The 23,662-nt window shown below is 40.9% G+C and overlaps 1 protein-coding gene across 3 annotated transcripts; it reads left to right on the top strand.

Moving 5' to 3' along the window:
* Positions 1–31: 31 nt before the first annotated feature.
* On the top strand, positions 32–23,424 carry RPA1 (replication protein A1). 3 transcript variants are annotated; one of them, XR_008467660.1, is made up of 18 exons: positions 32–163; positions 458–505; positions 821–899; positions 1,445–1,553; positions 2,369–2,457; positions 7,038–7,124; positions 8,285–8,417; positions 9,389–9,491; positions 10,603–10,671; positions 10,816–11,008; positions 12,114–12,253; positions 13,918–14,066; positions 15,368–15,500; positions 16,578–16,754; positions 18,049–18,156; positions 21,833–21,875; positions 21,956–22,042; positions 22,409–23,424. XR_008467660.1 is itself a non-coding variant. In XM_054208594.1 (17 exons), exons 1-17 carry the CDS (start codon positions 131–133, stop codon positions 22,511–22,513), a joined length of 1,842 nt encoding a protein of 613 aa, XP_054064569.1. In that variant the 5' UTR covers positions 32–130; the 3' UTR covers positions 22,514–23,424. The 3 variants fall into 3 exon arrangements, 1 of the variants encoding a protein (XP_054064569.1); XR_008467659.1 differs by having other exon boundaries at positions 21,827–21,875; XM_054208594.1 differs by lacking the exon at positions 21,833–21,875.
* The last annotated feature ends 238 nt before the right edge of the window (positions 23,425–23,662 follow it).

Here is a 23,662-nt window from a genome sequence, read left to right as displayed (position 1 = left end):
GTCACGGGGCAGCCAATAGGAAGCGCCGTACTGCCGTGTGACGTAAAGGCGCGCCGGAAGGAGGGGGCACGGTTCTGGGCGGCGGGAGGATTTGGCGGCAGTGGCGGAGCGCGGCGGGAGACGCAGCATCATGAGCGTGCAGCTGACTGAGGGCGCCATCGCGGTGAGGGGCCCGGGCACCGCAGGATGGGGCTGGGGTCGGCCCTGAGCGGGGAGTGAAGCCTGGGTCGGGCCTGGGTCCGGGAAGAAGGGGTCTGGGCACGCACCCGGTCCTGAGGGGCGGGAGCAGGCCCGGAGCTGGACCTGGGCCCGGGAGGCGGGGAGGGCCCTAGCTGCGGTGGCGGCCGTTCCGCTGTCTTTGGCCGTTCTGTGCCAATTGCGCCTCAGCAGCGGGTGTTGAAACGTTCCTGAGGGAGGTGGTGGCACCCCTGTGAGAATCTCTTGTTCTTTTTTCCAGGCGATAATGCAGGGGGAGTGCGTCTCCAAGCCCGTGCTGCAGGTCATCGTGAGTACTCCCCGTTACCTCCTGTGTCCCCGCTAGCGACTGCGCGCGCTTCTGCGCAGGCTTCAGAGTGCAGCCGGACTTCCTCTGAAGGAGGCCAGCGAGGCTGATGTACTCATAATTTCGTTTTACGTGACTTGGGCTACGCTGTTGATGTCAATGCTCAAAAAAAAAAAAAAATCTGAATAGCTAGGTCATTTGCCAACAACATGTCCTGGTTTGAGGGCCAGTCTAACCCAAACCATGACACAACGTCACTTTATGTTTTTGAAGAATTTCTGAACAAATGAGAACTAATAATGTGTTGTTTCCACCTAGAATACACGGGCTATTGCTACAGGAAATGGGCCACCGCGTTACCGAGTGTTGATGAGTGATGGAGTTAACACGCTCTCCTGTGAGTATGACAAGCTGTAGTGAGATTTTTATAAGTATGGAGAAGCTAATGGTGCTAAAGTTTCAGGTCTAGTGTTTAGGTGTATAGTGATGAAATGAGTATTGAAGGAGAATGTGGCATACGCAGGAACCACAGGCCCTGAAGTGTACGACTGCATTTTAACATGGACAAAAGTTCTCTTCTGGAATTTTCTTTGTGAGCTTTAAGCATTTAATTCGCTACAGGGTGTAGTGAAAATATAGAAACCTATATATGTTTTTGTAACTGATTTTAAAGTAACTTAGCTTAATCTTTCTCTGACTTCTTTGATATACGATCATTCCAGCTGTTACTGCACTCTGGTTTGGGGACTGAATACAGTATAGTTTATGCTCAGTTTTGATGACTTGTTAGTGGTTACACCGTTTCCTATGTATTAACTAACTGAGCAAGCTGTAGATCTTATGCAACACTAGACTGGCTGGAAAAGTTGTGGCCAGCCACGGCAGCCCCTTTTAAGGCTAGTGTGTGTTAATTATTTCAGTGTTTTAATTCTGTTTTTGCAGCATTCATGTTGGCAACGCAGCTGAACTCTCTGGTGGAAGAGGAACGCTTGTCAGCCCAGTGTATTTGCCAGGTTAACAGATTCATTGTCAACAGCCTGAAAGATGGAAGGTATATATGTTTCTCAAAGTACGGTTCTACAGAAGGGCAGCTGCATTGTCCTTAGTGACAAGCAAGATGCTCTGTCTTTTGTGGCTAAGCAGAGGCCAAATGCTTTCGATTGGGATTCTCTGAAAATACTCAGTTTCCAGGGTGCAGGAGGGAAAGTACACAGCACAAGCAGTAGCAGAAAAAAAAAAATATTACAGAACCTGACTGCAGTGGGTTCAGATTTGTCTAGTGCAGTGATTTAGTAATTTAAATTTTCCAATTGGAATACTATAAATTGTACAAAGCTTCATTAAAATTCACTTAAAATTATCTGCTGTGGAAAAGAAGCAGCGAAGATTTCTTGTTACTTAGGTGTTGTGCAACCTGGTCTTTCTTTTATGAAAATTTGAGAGAAGGGAGGTAGGATGCTGCAAAATGAGTAGGGAACTGAACGAAGCGATTATAGAAAAACTATGCATATGTTTAGGAGAAAATAAACTGAGGTTCATAGTCTTTTTATTCAGCATTTTTGTGGAGGGAGGCAGGGAATATATTCTCTCTTGTAAAAGTATCAAAACCATGCCAGAATTTAAAACTGTTGTTTTAAGTCATTTTTGTGTGCCCATTCAGCCTGCCATCGGCTCTCCTTGATGCAATGTGATACTGTTTCAAGCTTACTTGTACCTCATGAGGGGCTTGACAGTGGAGAGCTTTTGTCTTCCAGATCCCTTGTCCAAAGAATCGCCCCCTAATGGTTGGCTGCAAAGGATATTCAGAGTCTGACAGATTTGCGTAGGGAGTGAAAGTTTTTATTGCTGTCTATTCTGTGTTTGTAGGAGAGTGGTTATACTGATGGATTTAAATGTTCTGAAAACTGCTGATAAGGTTGGTGGGAATATTGGCAATCCAGTGCCATACAATGAAGGTGAGTGTTCTCTGTAAACAAATACCTTTCTCAACAGACTGTCTGTTATGATAGCCTTTCAGCTGTCTGTTTCTTTCACTTAAAAAGCAGCAGTCAGACATACTCAGCTTTCTTATGCCTGGAACAGTGACATCCAGATCTTAAAAATCCTTTCTATTTGTGGAATACAAAATGGCTTTTGCTTATATTTTAATAAACTCTGTACCATGACTGAAGCTTCAGGCTCTACGTGGTGTTGGGTAGTATCTATACCTTATGACAACATCGACAGATTTTTATTGTGCATTAGTGGTCTCTACCTAGAGTTCCAGTAAGTACGCGGAAGCTATTCTATGTCTCTTCATAATGAGTAACCAAATAGATTAGTATTTCTTCTGTCTGGAAAGAAAACAGCAGGAGGAAGATGTAATAATGATCTATGAAACTATGAGATGGTATGGAGGGGATGAATAAAGAATGATGGATCTCTCTCTCTCTTCTACATTCACTTGATGCTCTTTAGTTCTCATGTTGCCAGGTAGTGGTTATAAAACAAAGGCTCTACCTCACCCCCAAACAGTGCATAGTTAAATTATGGAACTTGTTGAGGTAGGTGCCAAAAATTGGCACAGGTTCAAAAAGCAATTAGACATGAAAATCCATTAAAGGCTGTTAAACATAACAATACATCCTCTGCATGAATGTTAGGTTCAGGAAGCACTAAAACTTAGATTGCTCAAAGTACATAGATGAGAGACCGGTATGAAAACACGGCTGACATACAGACTTCCCTAAGCACCCGTTCCTACCCTGCCGTCTGAAAAATGATGGTGCGCTGGGTGGACTTTAATCTGACCTGCCATGAATCTCTTGGTTTTTATTATGTTGCATAAGTAATTGTTCTTAATTTTCATGTGCTGAGCTTACAGTTCTCAGGCTAACGTTTTTTTGAATTAATATATTTTCCCCCCCTGAGATACGTTCAAGCGTATGTTCTGTTCTTCCAGTTCTCATCTTTAAAAAAGACAGAGGATAATAAGCACTTAAAATATTTGAACAGCTCTGTTGTTGATGTATGTACAGATAATGGCTGAAATTTAATAGCAAATAGCTCTTCTTGAATTATTTTTTTTCCTCGTGGAAGTGAGTTAATATATTTTTATTACTAAGGGACCCCACGTTAGTGGCAACAATTTTCTGTAAGATATTTTGGACAAACGGGGGTGGTAGGTACACTGCCATTCTGCTTAAAAATCTACTTTGCTAATCGAAGTAGAAATTAGACTTTGTTGCAAAGGCAAAGACATCTTTCTTCATTAACTTTTCTTTTTCCTAGGGAATTAGAGGGGCGTTTGTTAAATGAGCCTAAAGAATCCTTTGTTCCTTTGATAGTTACTTAGCTAATTGCTGTTTAAAAAATGTGTTGACATCTCAGATTTTATGGTTTGATCCCACAGTTGCTGTAGAGACCAAGATTTTCAGAATAGCTATTGAGCAGACTGTTTTGTGTCTTTCTCTCATTCCCCTTGCTTGTGTGACACAAGAGCTTGTGAACTATCATGTTTTTCAGTTGTCATATTGTTGCTTAGAAACGACTGGGAATGTGGTATCTTGCAGAACTGAGCTGAAAATATACCTTTAAGAGTATAAATTTTGGTAAAATTACCATGACTTTGATTGAAGTTGTGTTCTTCATTTGGGATTACTAAAGTACTCGGCAACGAAGTTTTCAAATCTTAAATGCTTTTGGAGATGTCACAGGTCTCTGATTGTAGTAAGTGTGGCCTTGCACTAGGTAGTTAGGAGATGTCAAATTTGATCCGACGTGTATTTCATTTTAACACTGATGTTATTCTCTAGACTTCATACCCTTTTATTTGGTATTAAATAAGGTTTCAGTTACAGAAGACGGTAATAGTTTAGATGAGGTAAGCTTAACCCAGCTTTTCTGCTCTGCAAGGCTGCCTGATTTGTCATGAAGGCCTTGATAAAATGGCAGAGGTGTACTTCAAGGTGCAAATTCTTTAAGTTCCTGTGTATATTGAGAGTTCGTATTTTTGAGGAACGCTCAGCTAATGCAGAATGAGTATCTAAGAGCACTTTGTGGTTTTCATGGGGAAAAAAAAAGTTCAAATATTTCAAAAAGAATGATTAGTCCTACTTTTGGTCTTCCTTGAAATACAGACCTCAAATTGCTACATCTAGGATTAAGGAATATTCTTTCCCAGACTGTAATACCCCAGTAGGATCTGGGGAGTGAGAAGCTGACTTTTGGCCACTTTATGCTTGAGCAGTAGGTGGTTAATCTGTCTAACAAGGAAGCTGGAGACACAATCTTCTTAATACATATCATAAAAACTTTTCAGGCAGCACTTCATAATAGTATTGAAAATTAAGATTGAACAGTTTAGTTCTTGTTGAAAACTAGATGGTAACGTTATTACTGTCATTAATCTCATTCAGATTACTCTGATGCTGGACTTTCTTCTTACTATGACAATTACTTGCTACTTATGTTTAACTTCTGTCGTTAATCTTTCAGCATTGAAACGTTTGTATACTTATACATTCACATCAACTCTTTCTTCTTCCCTTCCCACCATTGCCTTTTGCTGTGCGTTCCTTCAAAGTGCGTTTTCTCTCCTCTTCTTCCTCCCCCCGTGCTGCCTCTCAGTTCTGGGACAGGTCTTCTGCCGCCATGGCACTGTAGCGGTAGGCTAGCTTTGGCCAAAGGTCTTGGGTTTGACTAACCCAGTATATATAGCAGAGATGCGATCAGGTATTCTAAGTGTTTTTTCAACTTCTGCTAATAAAAACTAACTGTGGAAGCCAGGCAGAGAAATAAATTTTCTGAGCACCCTAAGTGATCTGTAAGCTACCAGCCACCAAAAATCATAGTTTAGGATTCCCTAGACTCTACAAGAGAGAAAATTGGAGAGATATTTCTGCCACTTCTGTACTGAGCACATGCATAGATGTGTTAATATAGTTTTAATCTATTGAGAAACACCAGGCTATGGGTAGGCAACCATTAAAACATGATTTCCTGTTTCATAATACACAGGTCTTCTAATTTATGTGGTGGTCTTTTATTTGGTTTTTAGTGTGTGGTGTTGTTTTGAGTTTTTTGAATTTAAAAATCCTAGGGAAAACCCATGTAGAACAAAAGTAGCCAGGAAGTCTTTTGCTGTTCCATATGCACGTTCCTGTTCTTGAATATTCTCTTCCTGCCCAGACATATTTTTTTCTCTTAACACGTTTTGGTGTGGGCTATTTTTCTCCTCTTAGACAAAATGAATTTGAGGTGTTGAGCACTGACCCTAACTGGGTCCTCCAAGTACCAGAGGCAGCTGAGCAGGGTGAAATCTGGCTTCTCCATCTAGCGGATTCTGCAGTAAATACACATCGCTGTTTGACGTCACCCTGTTGCTAGGGAGACTGCTGTCACCAGTTCACCGATGTGACTACTGCGGCAAGTTAGAGGAGCAGATTGGTTTTTGTGCAAGGACCTTATTTTGGGTTAAAACTAATTAGACAGTTCCCTCTGTAGACTATAGAACATCAAGCAACACTACATCAGGGCCTCCTTGTGTTGCTTCTGCTCCTTTACCTGACTTCTGTGCCATCCTTCCTTGCCATTCTCTTCTGGGATTCTCTGCTTTTGTTCCTCGTGATGCTTATGGGCTTGCTCTGCCCTTATTTTCCACTTCCTTTGACTGTCTTTCTCGTCATACCCCAAATCAGGGGGGGGTTTGCCCGCTCAGGCCTAGGGCTTCTTGCAAACTGATAGCTTAAAGAGTTAGTTGCATCTAAAAAGAGGAAAAGGTTGGGTATTTTCTCATCTGGAGGCAAAATATGATAGGACAATTATTCTATAGAGGAATTCAAATTTTTGAACTGTAGATTAGTCTTTTAATGTACTGTTTCTCTAGATACGTCATTCAGCTCTTTCTCTTGTAATTGGTTGTCGCTATAAGGCCAGTAAAAGTCCTGGAATAAAAAAAAAATGCACAATATGTACTTTCTATGGCATCACTTTTCTCCCTATGCAGTACACTGCTGTGTCCCAAGAGAGTCCCTGGTGAAAGCTGAAATGATGACTCCATCACCCCCACATTAAATATTTTGGAAATAAAATATAATATAGCAGGTGTTTTCTTACTCTTGTGTTAACTTCAGGTTTGGCTTTACCCAGTGGGTTTTTGGCCTTTTTTGAGTTTTAAGAGGGAATTCTCCTGTAGTTCTTACCTTAACTGTTAGGTAGTAGCAGAAACTACCTGTCAGAGCAATAGAAGCCTATAAAAACTGAGAAGTTGTCAAGATTACTTCAGTGCTGTCCTTTTAAATAACTGTCAACCCTGAAATCCTTCAAAGTAGAAAGCAGTTGCTTGAGGAAAGAGATCTGACTGAAATTCCTCCATAGTAATATTGTTCAACAGATAGCTTGCTACTGCTGTGTCTTATAACACCTGAATTTTAGCGTGTGTTCTGTGTTTTAAATTATTTTTTTCATGCAAGGCTTATTTCTAAAATGGCTTAAGGGCAGTTTTAATTACTGTGCTCCCTACTGTACTGTACATCTCTTTCCATTTGATTACCAGGGCAAGGGCAGCAACGTTCTTCAGCTCCAGCTGCAAATCCAGCACCCAGCAAACCACAGCAACAAAATGGCAATTTGTCAGTAGCAGGTAAGAGTAATCCTGGGCGGGAATTCTGGTTTCCATTTTTGCAGTACAAAACTACAGCTTAGAATTAAACAGGATCCTTTCTATAGCGGCGGTGCACGAGAAACACTACGTTAAAGACTAATCCATAGCTTAAAGGGGTGAATTTTTTCAAGAGGCTACTGTATGCTTGGATTTAATAATTAAAAAAGGGGGAAAAAAAAAAAAAGAAACAACTTCAACAAAGCATTGTGAACTGAACATCCCATCTGATGCAGTTTTGCATCCTTGAACCAGTGCTCTGTGGACACCCAGAGCTGACCAACAGGTGTGTTATCGGTGCTGAGATATTGAGGCCAAACAGTTTAGCTGGTACAGGACTGAAATAATTTCGAGAGTACATCTATAAATGCATTTTTTTAACCAAGACTTTAAATAGTGAGATGCTGAAGAAGGCAGTCAATTTAAATGTCAGCCTGTAGACTCTTTTTTTTTTTTTTTTTTTTTTAAAAAGCAAGAGAGTTGTCAATGCCCTAGCTCTTGGTACTGCTTTAACCTGTCTGTATTCTTTACTCCAGTGTTTAAGAAATATTTTGAAATAGCAAAATTTTGACACTTGCTTACTGCAGCAGAAAACAAGCTCTTCCTTCCTGTACTTAAAGCCGATCATGAGCTCTACATTTATACATTAACAAGATTCAGTGTAGAATTAGCAGTATTGCTTTATGGCAGGAATTTACTTGATTGTGGGGTACCGTTCCTTAGTTGTTTGCCCAAATGGTTCAGATCTAAAGCTCGATGTGCCGTATTTTAGAGAATTTACTGCTAACTAGTTGTTTCCCTCTTAGACCGTGTTTAAGTGATTGACTCGGGGCACATCTCCACTTCCAATGTAAGTGCTCTAAAGGTCTGAGAGTGTCTCTTCCGCAGCAGCTTGCAGCCTAGAAAATAATTGTGACCAAGAGCAGAAGTGATTTAACAAACTTTGGCCGCTCTGTGGTGCCCACACAGCACAGCAAATGGAACTTTAAGTGCCTACCCAGCGTTAAGTATAACCTTCTGCGCAGCTCCCCATAGCGTGGTGGGAAAAGTTCTGCCTGACCTTGCACCACGAGTTGGTTTTAACCTGGCTCTTGTCTGCAAGGCTGCAATTCTGTATGCTTTGATGTGGTTTTTTTTGAAAGGTCCTGCTGCTCCGAAGTACCATGCTCCCTCAAACCAGTTCGGTAAAGCGAGTGCTCTGAGCGCGGTGAAGACACCAGGGGGATCGCAGGCCAAAGTAGTGCCGATTGCCAGCCTGAACCCATACCAATCTAAGTGAGTTTTCGTGGCTTGCCGGGGATTACTCAATGTCACAGGCATGAAGGAACAATAGCTTCTTTTTGCGTTCTCATGTATGAACCTCTGTCAAATCATTCTTTGAATTCTTTTGAGTTTATTGGTTAACTTCAAACAAACAAAACCAACGATAACAACAAAACCACCCCAAAGTAATGAACAACAAAAAAACCCTCTCCATAAAAACAACTGTATAGGTTTTGATTTGTTCTTTGTTTCTTGTTTTTGTTTTTTGCTGTTGTTTTTGTGGGTGGTTTTTTATTGTGTGGGGTGTTTTTTTTGGTGGTGTTTTTTTTTTTTTTTTTTAGTTTCATCAACACTGACAATCTGAGATTTTGCCTTTGCATTGTCTTGGTGAAGCTACCCTGCTGAGCTTGATAGGTTTTTAATATTTTAGTTGAAAATCAATTGACTTCTCTTTTTTTCTTCAAGCAACCTTCTTTTTGGTAACTTAATGACAAAATAGCTCAGTAAGCTATTCACTTCGGCTACTGTTCTGTTGAAAAGCATGAGGATGTAATTATTTCGTGAATGACATTTTTAAGTTATGCAAACTGATTTGATTACCCAAGTTAAATGCGAATCCTATAATTGAAGCTCTTGAGTTCTAGCATGGCTTTTCAGAACAGGCAAACTGCTGTATGAGAAATGTACCCCAGAAGAGTAAAAGATTTGAGGCCTTGCGTCTGTGCAGAAGGATTGTTCGCTGCTATTATCGTACTAGATGCTTTATAGCTGGCTTTGTTGCTTTCTCTACAACTTTCTGCCTTTAATGGTGGAGGCCATTAAAATAGAAAGCAGCAGAAAAGCAGGTAGAGTTGCTGAGGTGCAGTGGAAAGATTCTGGCTTTTAAATAGTGACATTCCGGTTCCAAAGGTTTGTCAATTCAATCTCTTCTTCAAAAAAAAAAAAAAAAAGACTCAAACCGCTGATTTCTTGCACGATTTCAGGTGGACCATTTGTGCTCGTGTTACCCAAAAAGGCCAGATCCGCCAGTGGAGCAACTCCCGTGGTGAAGGAAAGCTCTTTTCTATAGAGCTAGTTGATGAAAGTGTAAGTGTCGTATATTGAGAGAAAGATAATGTATGCCAGATGCTGATGAATCCTTCATAAAGACAGAATAGAGGAAATAAAGTGTATTATAGGAAATGTTTTCTTATTACGACTGAAGCTCGTATTCCTGTATTCATTAAGTTGAGCATCAACGACCCAGTTTTCATCCAGAACGAAGTCTTAAATGTATGGCATTACTGATTATTTTTCATCAAAGTCTATAGTGTGTGACTAAATTTTTGCTGCTTCAAAATATAGTCGTTTATGGAAACTGACAACCTAATACTGAGGTTTGTGGTGGTTTCCTGTAGATTGAGAATGAGATCTCATCCTGGCTTAGATACACGTTATTTTGTGATGTGGAGCATTGCCTCCAAGTTATAAGCTTTCATTTTCATGAGGAAATCAGAGTACAAATTATTGTAATACTGGGAAATTTCATCTGTGGTTTGTTTGGGGAGCGGTATCTGGTTAATCCAACTAAACTTGCAGTTTGTCAAACCTCTTATCAAATTACAGCCTTCTGTCGTGAAAACAAACAAGATTCTGCTAGATTATGTTTAGTATAAAATGTGAGGTTAATAATGTAACATGTTGTCATCAGCCATTTGTTTTCTCTGCATACAGTCTGTATTCATTTTGTTAAAAAACACAATATTTATATCTAGTGATTTTATAATTGTTCTTAATTCTTACTTAAAGACTTGACATGTATGAGCAGGAAGTATCACTGTCCTAATTTGTCGAGCTGCATGATCTATTTGAAATATTTTTTGCATGTAAAAACAGTTAATGCCAGTTTTAGGAGTACTTTTCAGAGTTGTATCTGGGATATATGTAGTTCTTATGCATTTCATTCTGAAGCTCTAGATGTGCTAATGAGAGACTCGAACGTGACATTTGATGGTCAGGTGTAGAATATGTTGTTTTAGCTGTAACTACAAATGCGAGGAGAGTGTTGTTTGTTTCTCGCATGCCTGGAGCTAGCCTGGCAGAGCACGCTGCGTCTGTAGAACTGATGACACTTAACACTGCAAAGGCTTCTTTTTTTTTTTTTTTTTCTTTTCCATGCCGAATTTCAGTTTTGACCAGCTCTCCTATTTTCCTGCAGGGTGAGATTAGAGCGACTGCATTCAATGATCAAGCAGACAAGTTCTTTCCACTCATTGAATTGAACAAGGTACGGTAGCATTGTGCTTTCATAAACTGACGTGAGCTAGAAAAGAGGAACTTCAGCATAGCAAGGATTTTTAAAGGTGAACACAATCTATTCTCTCTGTCTGACTTCTGATAATATCCTCTGTTTCGTTGCTTTCTCCTGTAGGTATATTATTTTACCAAAGGCAATTTGAAGACTGCTAACAAGCAATATACAGCTGTTAAGAATGACTATGAGATTACATTCACTAATGAGACTTCAGTTGTGCCCTGTGATGATGCCCAGCATCTTCCATCTGTTCAGTTTGAGTTTGTATCCATCTCTGACTTGGAGAACAAGCCCAAAGACTCAATTGTTGGTCAGTCTAAGTAACAAAATGGCAAGCTCTAAAGCTTTCAAGTTTTACTTTTATGTCCTGAATGCTGGGGAGGTAGCGAGCATACAGCGCTTTGAGGGTTATGATCTCTTAAATGAAGTTATCCAGTCATGGTTGCCATTAAAAATACCTCAGGCAGTTTTCCTGTTAAGATGTCTTTGCTAAGTTCTGCTAACAATATATAATGATTTTTCTTCAAACTTGTGCTTCAGACTAAAGGCAGTAAATGATACTTGTTTATTGTACTATGATCATTGTTTTCCATAGAAAAGGGCTGAAAGAAAAATGTCCTTGCTCAGCACGTGTGCATTTCATACCTTCCGTGATCTTGCTTTCTTTCACTATCTAATTATCGCCGTAGTGATTCTGGCATAATTCATTGCATTCAAGTCCAAGTTGCATGACTGTTTTGGCTTGCTTTGTGAAGTATCGGAGGTTTGTTTTTCTGTAATTTGTTGGGCAGAGTACTCCGGAAAAATCAGAGGCTTGGGTGGGGGCGAGGGTTCTCAGGTTTCACAGGCACAAGATGCCTGTGATTCAGAGGCATTCAGCTGGGAATTTTAAAGGTAGATCTGTAATATTAAAACCGGTATATTTTTAGTGAGTGCAAAGGGAATTGTGTTACTCTTACTACCCAAACACGCAGACTTGTTTAAGTTGCAGGTTACAATCGTGGAGCTACAGTGAAGGCTCTAGCCACTTGCTTCATTGTGTTACAGTCACTCTGAAACCCCTTGCCTGAGAGATTTGGGCTTAAACAGCAAAAGTGTGTGTTACAGGATCAGGACTAAAGTCCTTTGACAGAATGTGATGGGAAAAGATAGTACAATGCCTTGATCTCGCTAATGCGGTGAGGCTTGCATTCATGAATATCTTAATGAATTCGTCAACAAAATTAAAGCACTGAAGAGTTCTGTAGTGGAGCATTCCTACCATAATACGCTTAATTTCCATATCAGATTTGATTTGAATAGGGAGCTAGGATACAAGGTAAAAATCTGACACTAGGATTGAATTCTTCTCTTGTGATCTTGTATTCCCCGATTGTGACCCTTGTGTAACTAACTAAATTGTAACTGTTTTTCAGATGTAATTGGAATTTGTAAGAGCTATGAAGATGTCACTAAAATTATAGTGAAAGCTAACAATAGGGAGGTATCGAAGAGGAACGTGCATCTGATGGATACATCAGGGAAACTGGTGACAGCTACGCTATGGGGACACGAGGTATGTGCTCTCTTACCTGTTCTTAAGCAAAGGTTCCTTTGTGTAGGGTGAGGAAATAAGAGTGCTGTTGTCATCTGAGATGGGTGTAGCGCTGAGACAGAGTCCTGGGCGTTTAAGGATCAGGGGCAGAGAGAAGGTGAAAGACTGTCTGGTTTCATTCAGGTGTGATGTTCTTAACCTTTCTCTGACAAACTGCTGACATGATCTGACTAATGTGTTCTGAACAACTGCAGACATTATGTCTCAAGCCCAAAGACTGAAGATAACAGGCTCCTAGTTTAGGAAAGGATAGGAGTTGCAGTTTGATTATGGAAAAGCCCGGTGGCTACAGCTGTCTCATTTGAGATGAATTGTATTGGTAGGGTGGGATACACGTTACCCTGCATAAATTGCTGCATAACTAGGGGCTTGAGAGGCTGTATCTCAGACTAGGAGTTTATAGCATTAGAGCCTTGGAATTGAAAGTTTGAGTAGTTGCAGTAAACTGCTTCTTTGTCCTTTTAATAGTCTACTTTGTTTTCCAGCAATGCTGTAGATACTTAGGGATTTATGTCCCAGTCTATAAAATGGGAGTGATCCTGCCAGCTTGACAGTGATGCTTTATGGTGAAATGATCGAGTGCGCTGATACTGTAGGTAGCTAAACAGCATTAACCATCTGCTGATATAAATGAAGTAAACTGAAGCTCAATATCACAAAGTTTTGAGGTTGAAGCACGTTGTTGTAGGAGAGGCTACTGGTAATTAATTCCTGATATAATTCTTCCAACAGAGATCAGGGTCTGCATTTTACAAAGTTCAGTCGGTTTGCTTGCTTGTAGAATAGAGACAGCAACAAATATTGAGGGGAAGTGACTTCTGGCTTGCAGCTGGCACAGTTAGGGTTAGAACCTGTATCTCCTTCGTAACAGTCGTTGCCCTGAGTGCTGGGATATGTTTTGTGGTCTGTTTGTATCTCATGGATACAGCGAATGGCACTGCTAACTCCAGCTCATGTGTAATCTTTAAGCACGTGATCCTGCCCTTGCTTGCGAAGTGATGCGGGGTCCAGAAAATCTATACCTTTCAAAACCTCTCTCGTGCCAAGAGGTTCTGTTTGTGTCAGGCTTTACTCAGATAACAAACTGATGGCGATTGAACAGGATTATAGCAGCTTTATGAGATTAATAACAGAAAATGGAAAGTAGAGGAAAAGCATTTGGCTGGCATACCTACACTTCTGCTTTTTAAGTTGTAGTAAATAGACATGATTGGCTCGGTCAAGCTGAGTTGTTTCATCTCCTGAAGAGTCTAAGCTGACCGAATAATTTCTTCTGTTTGTAAAAAGCTACATTCCCATAACCCATCTCCCTTTCTAAAATCCTTGTGTAAAACTCCTAATGGAGGGGACCAATTTTCTTATTTTTTTTTTTTTTTTACCAAACCAGTGGTGTGACTTAAGGATTCTCTGGTTCCTCAGGAATTGGGGTGTTTGGATTATGACTTTAATTGTTAGCTGCCTTTTCGTAAACTCCTAGTGATACCGTTTAAAACCTTACCTTCTAAATACAGTGAGATAGTTTGGTTCAGGTTTGGTCTTTTGTCATAATCTGTGAATTCTGACCGCAAGTTCAGTACCTTTACTGTAGCATGCTACTAATGTTTTCTGTTTTTTCACACATGCAGGCAGAACAATTTGATGGTTCTAGACAACCTGTGATAGCCATCAAAGGAGCCCGAGTCTCTGATTTCGGTGGTAGAAGCCTGTCTGTCCTGTCCTCAAGTACAGTTGTCATCAACCCTGATAGCCCAGAGGCTTTTAAGCTCCGAGGATGGTATGAGCCTGTGTTTATGTTGATTCATTCCAGCCTGCTGCAGAGTATTTCTTTTATTTTGTTTCTCTGTACTTTGGCAGTCTGTATATACTAAAGAAAGGTAGCAGAGGGTAATGGGTTCCAGGGTTATAGAAACTTCTCCTCCTTGAAAGCGCTAGAGCCCGAGCAGCTATCCTTTTTAAGTTGTTCAATTCAAAAACTTATAATTCCATGACGGACCTTGAAAAATTGAAGTAGGAGTAGTGCATGCTGACCCAAAGCCTCGGAAGGCAGCATGAAATCAGACTTGACCAGCTCCGCTTTCTGAGGCATTATCTGAGAGAACGGTATTTTTTTCACAGGCTTTTTCCATTGTGTGCGATCTGATATGCATTCTGTTAGCATGGACTGGAGGAACTATGTTGACTTCCTCCAGTGTCTATTCCTTACCAGATATTTTCCAGATCGCAAAATAACACTTCTATTGTTGTCAGGAAACCAAAGTGATTTCTTGGTGGTTTGTTGCTTCGTAGATGATAAATTGTTGTCTGTAAGTACTAATGTGGTGAGCTGTGGCGTATGTACGAATAGGGTTAAGTGCTGCCAGCATCAGATTTGTGAATCCTGGATTTCCAGGTTCTGGTAAAATCACCCAAACATGGATAAAATATAATGGCATTCTCCACTTGTCGTTGAGCTGTGGTTCTCACGCACTTCAGAGGCTTGTTGAAGATAAAATTGATTTTGGATCTTAGCTATTACTGTCACACTTTAATTAAGTTCGGTTTTTGAGTCTTGTTGGTGTTTTTTCTCAACTCGCAAAAAACACCAGAATGGGATGGCAGTACAACCTTGTGCTGAAAAGCAGTGCTGTCTTATTTTAACAGAGGAAGCATAATCTGTTCAATGCTATTTGCTTTTGCTTTTGAAGCTGCTGCGAAGATAATGGTACCATGTAATTTAATTTTAATTATGGAAATATCTTGATGCCCTTAAATCTTGTTATCTGCCTGCCTTTAAGAAGCATGCAGTGCGTGCTTTGACCACTAGCTGGCAAACAAATTGCAGTTATATAGAACAAAGCTGTCCTGCTTTTGTGGCTTTATAAAATACTGTGCTAATTAAGTCGGACTATTAACTTACTCTGAAATGCTATTTTTGTTTGCAATATACACAAATTACTGTAATTGTTTCCTTTGCAATCATTGATAAAAAAAAAAAAATAATCCCTCACGTATTAAGTACATGAAACTAAATGTAAGCTTTTGATAGGTCTGCATGGTCTGCTATCCAAAAATAGACGTGCATCTTTGTGGTTCCAGGTTTGACTCCGAGGGCCAGCTTCTGGAATGTGCCTCAATCTCCGATGTGAGGGGTGGGCCGGCGTCTGGGATGAATACCAATTGGAAAACTTTGTTTGAAGTCAAATCTGAGAACTTGGGACAAGGAGATAAGGTAAAGCGTGGCCACCGAGAACAAGCCTTGTGCACTGGGGAGAAAATAAAAAGCTAGACTTTACGCAGGCATTCTGCTTATTGGAGTAGTCTGGTTGTTGAGCAGTATGTGCTTAATGTCTCAGAATTTATGCTATTAAATAATATTTATTTTTTTATTTCCAATAAATTCAAGCTTGTTGCTGGTGTTGCAACATGATACTGTGTTTGCAAGAGAATTCAAAGGCTTGTATAAAGCGGGGAGAGGGGGGTAGTTCACCCCAAAGATGTTTATATAAATAGCACAAAGTGTTGTAGGAGAAATACGTGCATTAGGAGGAAGTGGTTTTCAAGGGTGCACACTTGGTCAATAGAAAAGCTAGGAATAAAACCCAGGTCTCTGGCATTCCCGTCCAGTAACCTCTCTAGGCTTATACTGTTTCGTGACTTATTTTTAAATTTTATTATATTTTTTTTTCAAACGTAAGTGCTAAGCCATTTGGGATACACAAGAACTTCTATCCAAGGGAAAAAAAAAAAAAACTTTACCTGTAATTCAGCTATTTTCTGTGAGAATTTTTGCACGTGCTTCTTAAGCAACCTCTGTTGATCTGTTGAAAGTCTTGGCCGTGCTCTTAAACCATTAGGATGATTATTTTGGTATGGTGAATGGGTATTTTGTTCTGTAGGCTATAGTTTAATCAAACGCTTATCTGTAATGCTACACAGTAGGCTTTCTGGGTTTTGTATTGGCTCCCAAAAGAAGCATAGGAAAGTGCAGAATCTTAATCCTGTGGAAAAAGTAGAGATTTGAACAGACACAATGGACAAGCAAATATGCTTTATCTAAAGAAAACATAGCAATTGGAGTTTCCTGCAATGGAAACACAAAATAATCTTGCTGTAGGGGCTTTATTTAACATAATGGGAGCCTGAAAATGATTGCAACAGAGGGGTTGATTTACAGTTTCCCAATAATCCATAGCTGTTAAGCTTTCTAATCCTAAATATCCAAGTAAGGGTGCCTTTCTTTGCGATTAATTCAGAATTGGAAAACATTGAGTATTTTGAGGCTAATGTTGCACACTCGCTCTCCTAGGCGGATTATTTTAGCTGTGTGGCCACAGTAGTACATCTGCGCAAAGAGAACTGTATGTACCAGGCATGTCCCTCTCAGGATTGCAATAAGAAAGTGATAGACCAACAAAATGGGCTGTATCGTTGTGAGAAGTGTGATCGTGAATTCCCCAACTTCAAGTACCGCATGATGCTTCTGGTAAGTAAATGGATTAGAGGAGAGCGTGTTTCCTCGCTGTTTTCCCTGTACAGTCTAAATAGAAATCTGTGGAGACAACGGGGTGCTAGAGTGCTGCTTGTCTCTCTGCGGTGCCTGTGGGTTAGAGGGTATTTAAACGGCTTGCATGCCGTACCTGGGTGAGGGATGTTTCATTGAGCTGATTAGCAGTTTGTTTTCCTAGTGCTCCAATTAAAAGCTTTTCTCTTTGCCAAAAAGTTGATGCTAGCTCAGTTGATTCTGGTTTCCAAGTGTACTATGCAGTGCAGAGTACAGATGGCCTACGCCTCTTCAGTAGTGAAGATAAACTGAAGTAAAATGGCATTTCTGGAGAGCAGTAATTGCACTTTTACAGCTGCTACCTATATTTAGTACATTTTTTTTTGGGGTAGGTATTGTTCTGTCTCATGCTTTAATGGAGCCTGCTTCAGAAAGTTGTCTGAGGATTATTATCGTGATGCCCACTTACACCATAAGTGTTGAACCTTCTTCTGTTTTACATTATAAATTAGAGTTGTATCTGCTTCTCTAGAAATGCTGTGCCAGGTGGGCATGCAGAGAGAAGGGAACCATCCCTGCAGTCTCACTACAACACAAACTGCTTCTGAATAATTTCTAGCGGATAACTTCGAGGAACGCCTGAACTACTTTACATAGCAGAATCATTCTTGCAGAATATAAAGGGGATACTGAGGGTACAATCAAGGGCTTCAGAACAGCGTGTCTCTCCTGTTTTCTCATCCCTAATTATCAGAGCAGCCAGGAGATGCATGTGAGGCTAGTACTTGATCTTTTTACTGCTCTGTCTTGTCCTTGAATGTTTTGATAGTTTCCTTGTAACAGTATTACGTGTGTTTATGCTCAAGTACTCAGGTATGTACAAAGTAAATGTAGTTTGCAGTCTTGCTGGTGTCCCCCTTGGTAGATGTTTCTGGGCTACGTGTTCTTGCTCACAGCTCATCAGCGACAGTGGCACGGAGCTGAATAGCCATCAGAGTGTACCACTGTGATCGTGTTGGCCTCTTCCTGTGTGAAGTCAATATTAATTTGCGTTAACTGTGACATTCTAGGGAGCTTAAAAAACCCAAAAAAGGTAGGAAGTCACTGCTTTCCACCCTCAGTGATGGTAAGTACCTGCAGTGTAAAGGGCTCTGATAGTTATCGGAGACTTACAACTTTATATAGCTGTGAAATGAACGTTTCTTTTGTACTGTCTTCCTTGAGGAAGAGGCAACTGGATGAAATGACCTTTTGGTTTTTTCTTGGGTTTTTTTAGGTGACCATTGCAGACAGTCTAGAGTATCAGTGGCTGACATGTTTCCAAGAGACAGCAGAACTCATTCTTGGGCAAAACGCAGCTTTCCTGGGAGAACTGAAGGAAAAGGTCAGTCAATTAGCTTATTGTATTTTTAGTAAATGTCTAGAAGTTGAACTATGTTTCACACATCTTGTTGTTGGGCTGCCCTGAAATGTCTTGCTTTTTTTGATCCACCTGGTAAGGAAATACACTTGTAATCTTGACTTTGAAGGCAACTTAAAGAAAGATGTAAGAGGTGTGTGTGTGTGTGGAACGCCAGTGCTGATCCATGAGAGGGCATGATTTCATCCCTGTGTGCGCACGTATAGCGCTCCGAAGCCAGCAGAGGTGGCAAAGGCAGGGGGTTATGTTCATGTAGTTGCTGTGGAAATTTAACAGCATTATGATCAGAGGGTTGGAGCACGTCTCCTATGAGGACACACAGAGTTCGGGTTGTTCAGTCTGGAGAAGAGAAGGCTCCGAGGAGACCTTATAGTGGCCTACCAGTATCTTAAGGGGGCCTACAAGAAAGCCGGGGAGGGACTTTTTAGGATGTCGGGTAATGGTAGGACTAGAGGGAATGGATTAAAACTAGAGATGGGTTGATTCAGACTGGACATTAGGAAGAAGTTCTTCACCGTGAGGGTGGTGAGACACTGGAACAGGTTGCCCAGAGAGGTGGTGGAAGCCCCATCCCTGGAAGTTTTTAAGGCCAGGCTGGACGGGGGCTCTGAGCAACCTGATCTAGTGGGAGGTGTCCCTGCCCACGGCAGGGGAGTTGGAACTAGATGATCCTTAAGGTCCCTTCCAACCCTAACAATTCTATGATTCAATGATTCAAACAAATACAGAAGTGCCAGATGAAAGGAAGGGATATTTTGCTTTGTTTGGCAGGAATTTGATCTTGCCCATTCCCTGAGTGATAGGCCAGCTCAGGGGCCTGGCAGCCCCAGATTGTTCTCCAGATGTTGGACTTCAATATCTTTTATAAGTTCACAAATCGCTGCTTCTCTCCAGCCTGAAGTTCTTGGCAGGGACTTGTTTACTCTCCTCAGGATTATTTTCCACGGGCCATCTGCCTGGAGAACAGACATTTGCCTGGTTTCCCCCCTAGTTTGCTCCCACAGTCAGTCTGTCTACCTCTGAGCTCTTTTGGCTGTTAGAAGCTGGAGATCAGCCTGTCCTTATCACCTGGACCTCAAAAGACAGCTGATTAATTGTCGGTAGTACTACAGCCTTTAGAGGGCTGACAGCTTTAACACGCATTGACTCCAATAGAAAGGACAGACTGTTTTATCATTCTACCTAGATTGGAAGAATCTGCAAAAAAAACTGTTTTAGCCAAGAAATGCTAACAACATTAGCCCTAATGTGTTCCAAAAATTTGTTTACCAAACCAAAAAGTCCCAGAACGCTTTGTATGTATCTTTATAAGTAGGCAGGAAGCTTTTTGAACTGATGTGTGTTAGCCCACTTCTGAAGGCTCTATTTCCCCCCCCCCCAAATATAATTAGAAACTTTGTGGGTCATATGAAAACTATGACATGTAAAATGAGTCGTTGGCAGAGATGCTTAAGGGATCTTTCTTTGGCAGATTAGAATGGCTTTTAAGGTTGTAAGCCATTAAAGACTAACAGACAGTATTTTCTTCCCTTTGTCACTATGTGCTTCTTTGCTGCATTTTCCTTTCTTCCTACCAAAATATTTTCCTGATTTTTTTTTTTGTTGTTGTTGTTTGGGTTTTTTTGTTTGGGTTTTTTTTTTTTTTAAGTTGTCTGCTATATAAAATCTGTGGGGGCTTGTTGTGGTCCTTTTTTTTTTTTTTTGGAAATGACGATCTAGAAAGCATAATAAGCTTTTGAAGTACATGAGCATTGCTGTGCTGCCAGGCTAAGGGTGGTTGACACCAGCGCTCCAGAGGTACAGCAGCTGTCGGTTAACGCAGTCCTTGGCTGTGGGAAGGAAATGAAGCAGGAAGGACTGTTGAGGCTGTAGCCCTGGTAGACACTGTCGTGAGCCGCTTCTGCAAAGCAGGGCTGGTTTTCCCGTAGCTCGCATACAAGAATGTTTTTTAGGAAATTTCCTGCTCTTTGACTGTCTAAGGTTCTGGGGATGCTAAAAGGCTTTGTGATATTACGAAGGCTGGACACCTCTCTTCTGTAAGAAGATGTATTGCTAGGGCATTTGAATTAGATATGCTTGTGCTTTTGCGTTTTCAGACATTCTTAACTTGTCAGTGTTTTCGTACTTCATGCTTAATCTCTGCTAGAGTTCAGACAAAATTTCATAGTCACTTTTAATGCTGAAGAGAACTGGATGGGGAAGGAGATACCGCAGATCCGATGTAGCAGTACAAACATGTAATGTCTTTTGAAGAGCTGCCTAATGGAAATGGCTGAGGATAGAAAATGGAACATAATATGGAATGAGCCCTTCAGCGGGAATGCTCTGTGCTCCAGGAGAAATTGGTTTTGATTTGACACTTTTACGAGCCTTTAAAAATGGTACTTGATGCGTTTTCAGTAAGCTTTTCGTAGTGTTTTTTTTCTCTGAAGACCTGATGCAGTGTCCTGTGAAGATGGTGGGAGTCTTTCCGCTGCTCACAGTAGGTATTGAGTCCACATACAGGCAGTGACCGCGCTCAGCGTAGATACGCATGCACGGTTTTTCATCTACTTCTCCACTGTGCGTGTTAGCAAAGGAGATAACGTAGGGTAGCAGCGACTGGTATGCTAATGGCATTTTCCACTCACTAATGGTTAGCATAGTTTGTGGCAGAGCTGGCAACAGAAGCCAAATGCTTTATTGAGTGAGTTGGTTTTTTTTTATCCTCTAATCCATACGATGGTCAGAAGAAGAGGAGTTTTTAATATTCAGGAAGGATATGCCTAAATTTTGCAGTCTATGAAACTAGCTACTCCTGTTCACCTTCATTTGTTGTGCTTTTTCCAAACCTTCGGAGGATCGCTGTGTAGGGTAAAATAGTGCTGTGCGCATTTAAAAACAGCAGATGTAACACTTGGAAATAGGAGTAAAACTGAGATGGGTTCAATTCCAGATCAGATGCTCTGTCTGCTGCTGGAGTGACTGATCAAGTCAAGTGCATCTGGTAGATTACAGCATTAATAATTACTTGTCGGGATCATTATGGGGCTGCAGGATTTTTGTGGAATGCCAAAGGTTTTTACTTCTTTTTTTTTGGTAAAAAAAAATTTAAAAAAATCCGTATTTTTACAAAAATAAACTTTTTTCCACAGTCTCCAAAACTTGCCTGCTTCTTTTCTACTGTTTTGACAAATTGTCTGTTATAAATGACGATGATGTTTAGTGTTCATATGGTAATTAGAAGCAGCTTATGTTATAAATATGACAGTCTTCTAGTGGTTATAAAAGCACGTTCAAAACACGCATCCACTTTTTTATAGAACATTCTCTTAAATCGGTCTGTGTCAGGATGTGAAGGGTACGTATAGCCTTGATGGAGAAGCAGAGAAACAGAATGCCTAACAAGACAATTAATAGGGAAATATTTAACTCTGTCAAGTGTTTGTGATGATACCAGAGCATCAGAATTAGCCAGTTCAGCAGCATAAGAGGATCTTGTGTAGACTTGTGGTATTCTCATTCTGTACACTTGGTTGCAGATTCGGTGCAACTGCAGGTTATTTTGTTTAGGTAGCTCAAACCTTTTCACCTTGAACTACACTTTTTTTTTCTTAAAAACTTTATGGTTTTGGCATCTAAAATTTGTTGGAAGATTCAGCTCTGCCTACATGATTCCACCGTTTTGCCAACATCAGCAAAAGGTGAGCTGTTCTGAAAGTTCACGGTACTGCTGGAAGCCAGGAGTGTCTGCAGCTGATAGCTGTCTTTGTCCTTCTCACAGAACGAGCAGGCATTTGAAGAAGTGTTCCAAAATGCAAACTTCAACACGTACGAGTTCAAGATCCGAGTAAAACAGGAGACTTACAACGTAAGTATCCCCCAAAAGACAAAGAACGTAGCATGTGGCTTTTGTAGTTTTATTTGTCTCCATGGGAGGTGGCTTCCTCCTCTTCTGTTTGTGGGGAGAAGTTTCCAGAGATACTTGCTCACACAAATACCGTCAGTCTTGAGCACCGAAGGAGGGATGCGCTGTCGTTAACACTGCTCCCTCTCAGGTTCATCAAGCCTGGCTTGTTTCAAACGAAAACAACACAGCTGCTCTGGGAGGCAACTTTGCACCCCCAGCCAACCCCGATACCGAGAGCAATAAGTCACTTGGGGCAGAAGGAGGTTAGAACCAAAAGCCTGGAGTGCTTCGCGTTCTTCTTTTACATGCCGTGTTTCTCTTTCGCAGGATGAATCCCGTATTAAGGCTACAGCAGTGGACGTCAAACCTGTGAACTACAGAGACTACAGCAAGAGGTTGATCGCAAGCATCAGGAGAAATGCTCAGCTATAGTGAGGAGGCTGCTGCTGACTGAGAGAAGCTAGAGCTTCCAGGAAAAACTCAATAGATGATGTTACGCTGACTTTTTCCCCACCCTGTGTGTGACAACTTGGCATTAGTTACACCATGCATGGTAGACCAGCGTAGTGGGCTAAGTGATTTAATGCGCTTCTCTGAAGATATGCCCCTGGTAGGTAAGAGTGCACTCTTAACGGCCACGATATTGTAGACTGCTGTGCTCTACTACAGCGCTAAAGAGGAGTCTTTAGACAGATAGCCAGGATCTTTAGACAAAGCATTCAGCATGTCTGAAGTAACTTTGCTTTCTTACTGTATGTAAAGCTGAATTATATAACCATCATGTCGTCTTTGCAAGAAATTAATGACAACCTCGACACTTTGACTTGTTCAGCAGAGGGCAGGAGGAACAGTGCGGCGCAGCTTTCGGATAATGGACGAAGGAGAACAGGTCTATTAGCGCAAGTTAGTTCCTTTCCATAGAATTCAAAGGTTTTCCCTTTCCACAGGTGCCATGCAGTTGTTAATGCTTGGAATGGCAATATGGTTGAATTATTAATCAAAGACCTATCTCTTATATCTGAAGAATATCCTTCCTTCAGGGTTTAATAGACTGAGTCAGATGGGTCTGATATTAATCAAAATTGTCTCTTCTGAGGAAGGCAGATAAGCATTGACTCTCCATCCCCCAGGGAAATCTAGGCAACTACAAAGCATTGCTTTAGTTTTCTCTTCAATTAATACTATGGGTTTTTGACTGGTTTGAGCATACATTTCCTTCCTATACGTGTTTTGTATGTTTGTATGTTCAGCTTCTTGGGTTCTGTTTGTAATGACGTTAATCAGAAACAGGTCTTTAAATGGGGGGAGCTTTGTTTCAATAAACACTGCTTAATTCCTGTGTAGTGAATTTTGCTTTCTTTGAACACCAAAGACTTCTCATTACCGGAAAGCAATTAATTAGCTTTCATAATAAGCATTCACTTGGGGGAGATGTTACCTTATTACAAACTCTTAAGGTTAGGCTGAAGAATGGAGACTTCTTTGCCTGATGTTAACAGCATGGAAACGCAGTGATATTTTCACCATTTCTGTGCCTGAGAATGCTGATGAGCTGGCACTTCTGGGATTTTTATTGACGTT

Source organism: Rissa tridactyla, chromosome 7 (assembly GCF_028500815.1).
Source record: "Rissa tridactyla isolate bRisTri1 chromosome 7, bRisTri1.patW.cur.20221130, whole genome shotgun sequence".
Lineage (NCBI taxonomy): Eukaryota > Metazoa > Chordata > Aves > Charadriiformes > Laridae > Rissa > Rissa tridactyla.
The sequence above is the reverse complement of the archived record's forward strand: the minus strand, read 5'-3'. Positions and strand labels throughout refer to the sequence as shown.

What these genes read in the sequence shown, in the direction of transcription:
- RPA1 (XM_054208594.1), top strand. Translation starts at nt 131, where the DNA reads ATGAGCGTGCAGCTGACTGAGGGCGCCATCGCG. An exon ending in CTGAACCCATACCAATCTAA is followed by an intron (nt 8,418 to 9,388) that starts GTGAGTTTTCGT and finishes GCACGATTTCAG; the next exon opens with GTGGACCATTTGTGCTCGTG. An exon ending in GCTTTTAAGCTCCGAGGATG is followed by an intron (nt 14,067 to 15,367) that starts GTATGAGCCTGT and finishes TTGTGGTTCCAG; the next exon opens with GTTTGACTCCGAGGGCCAGC.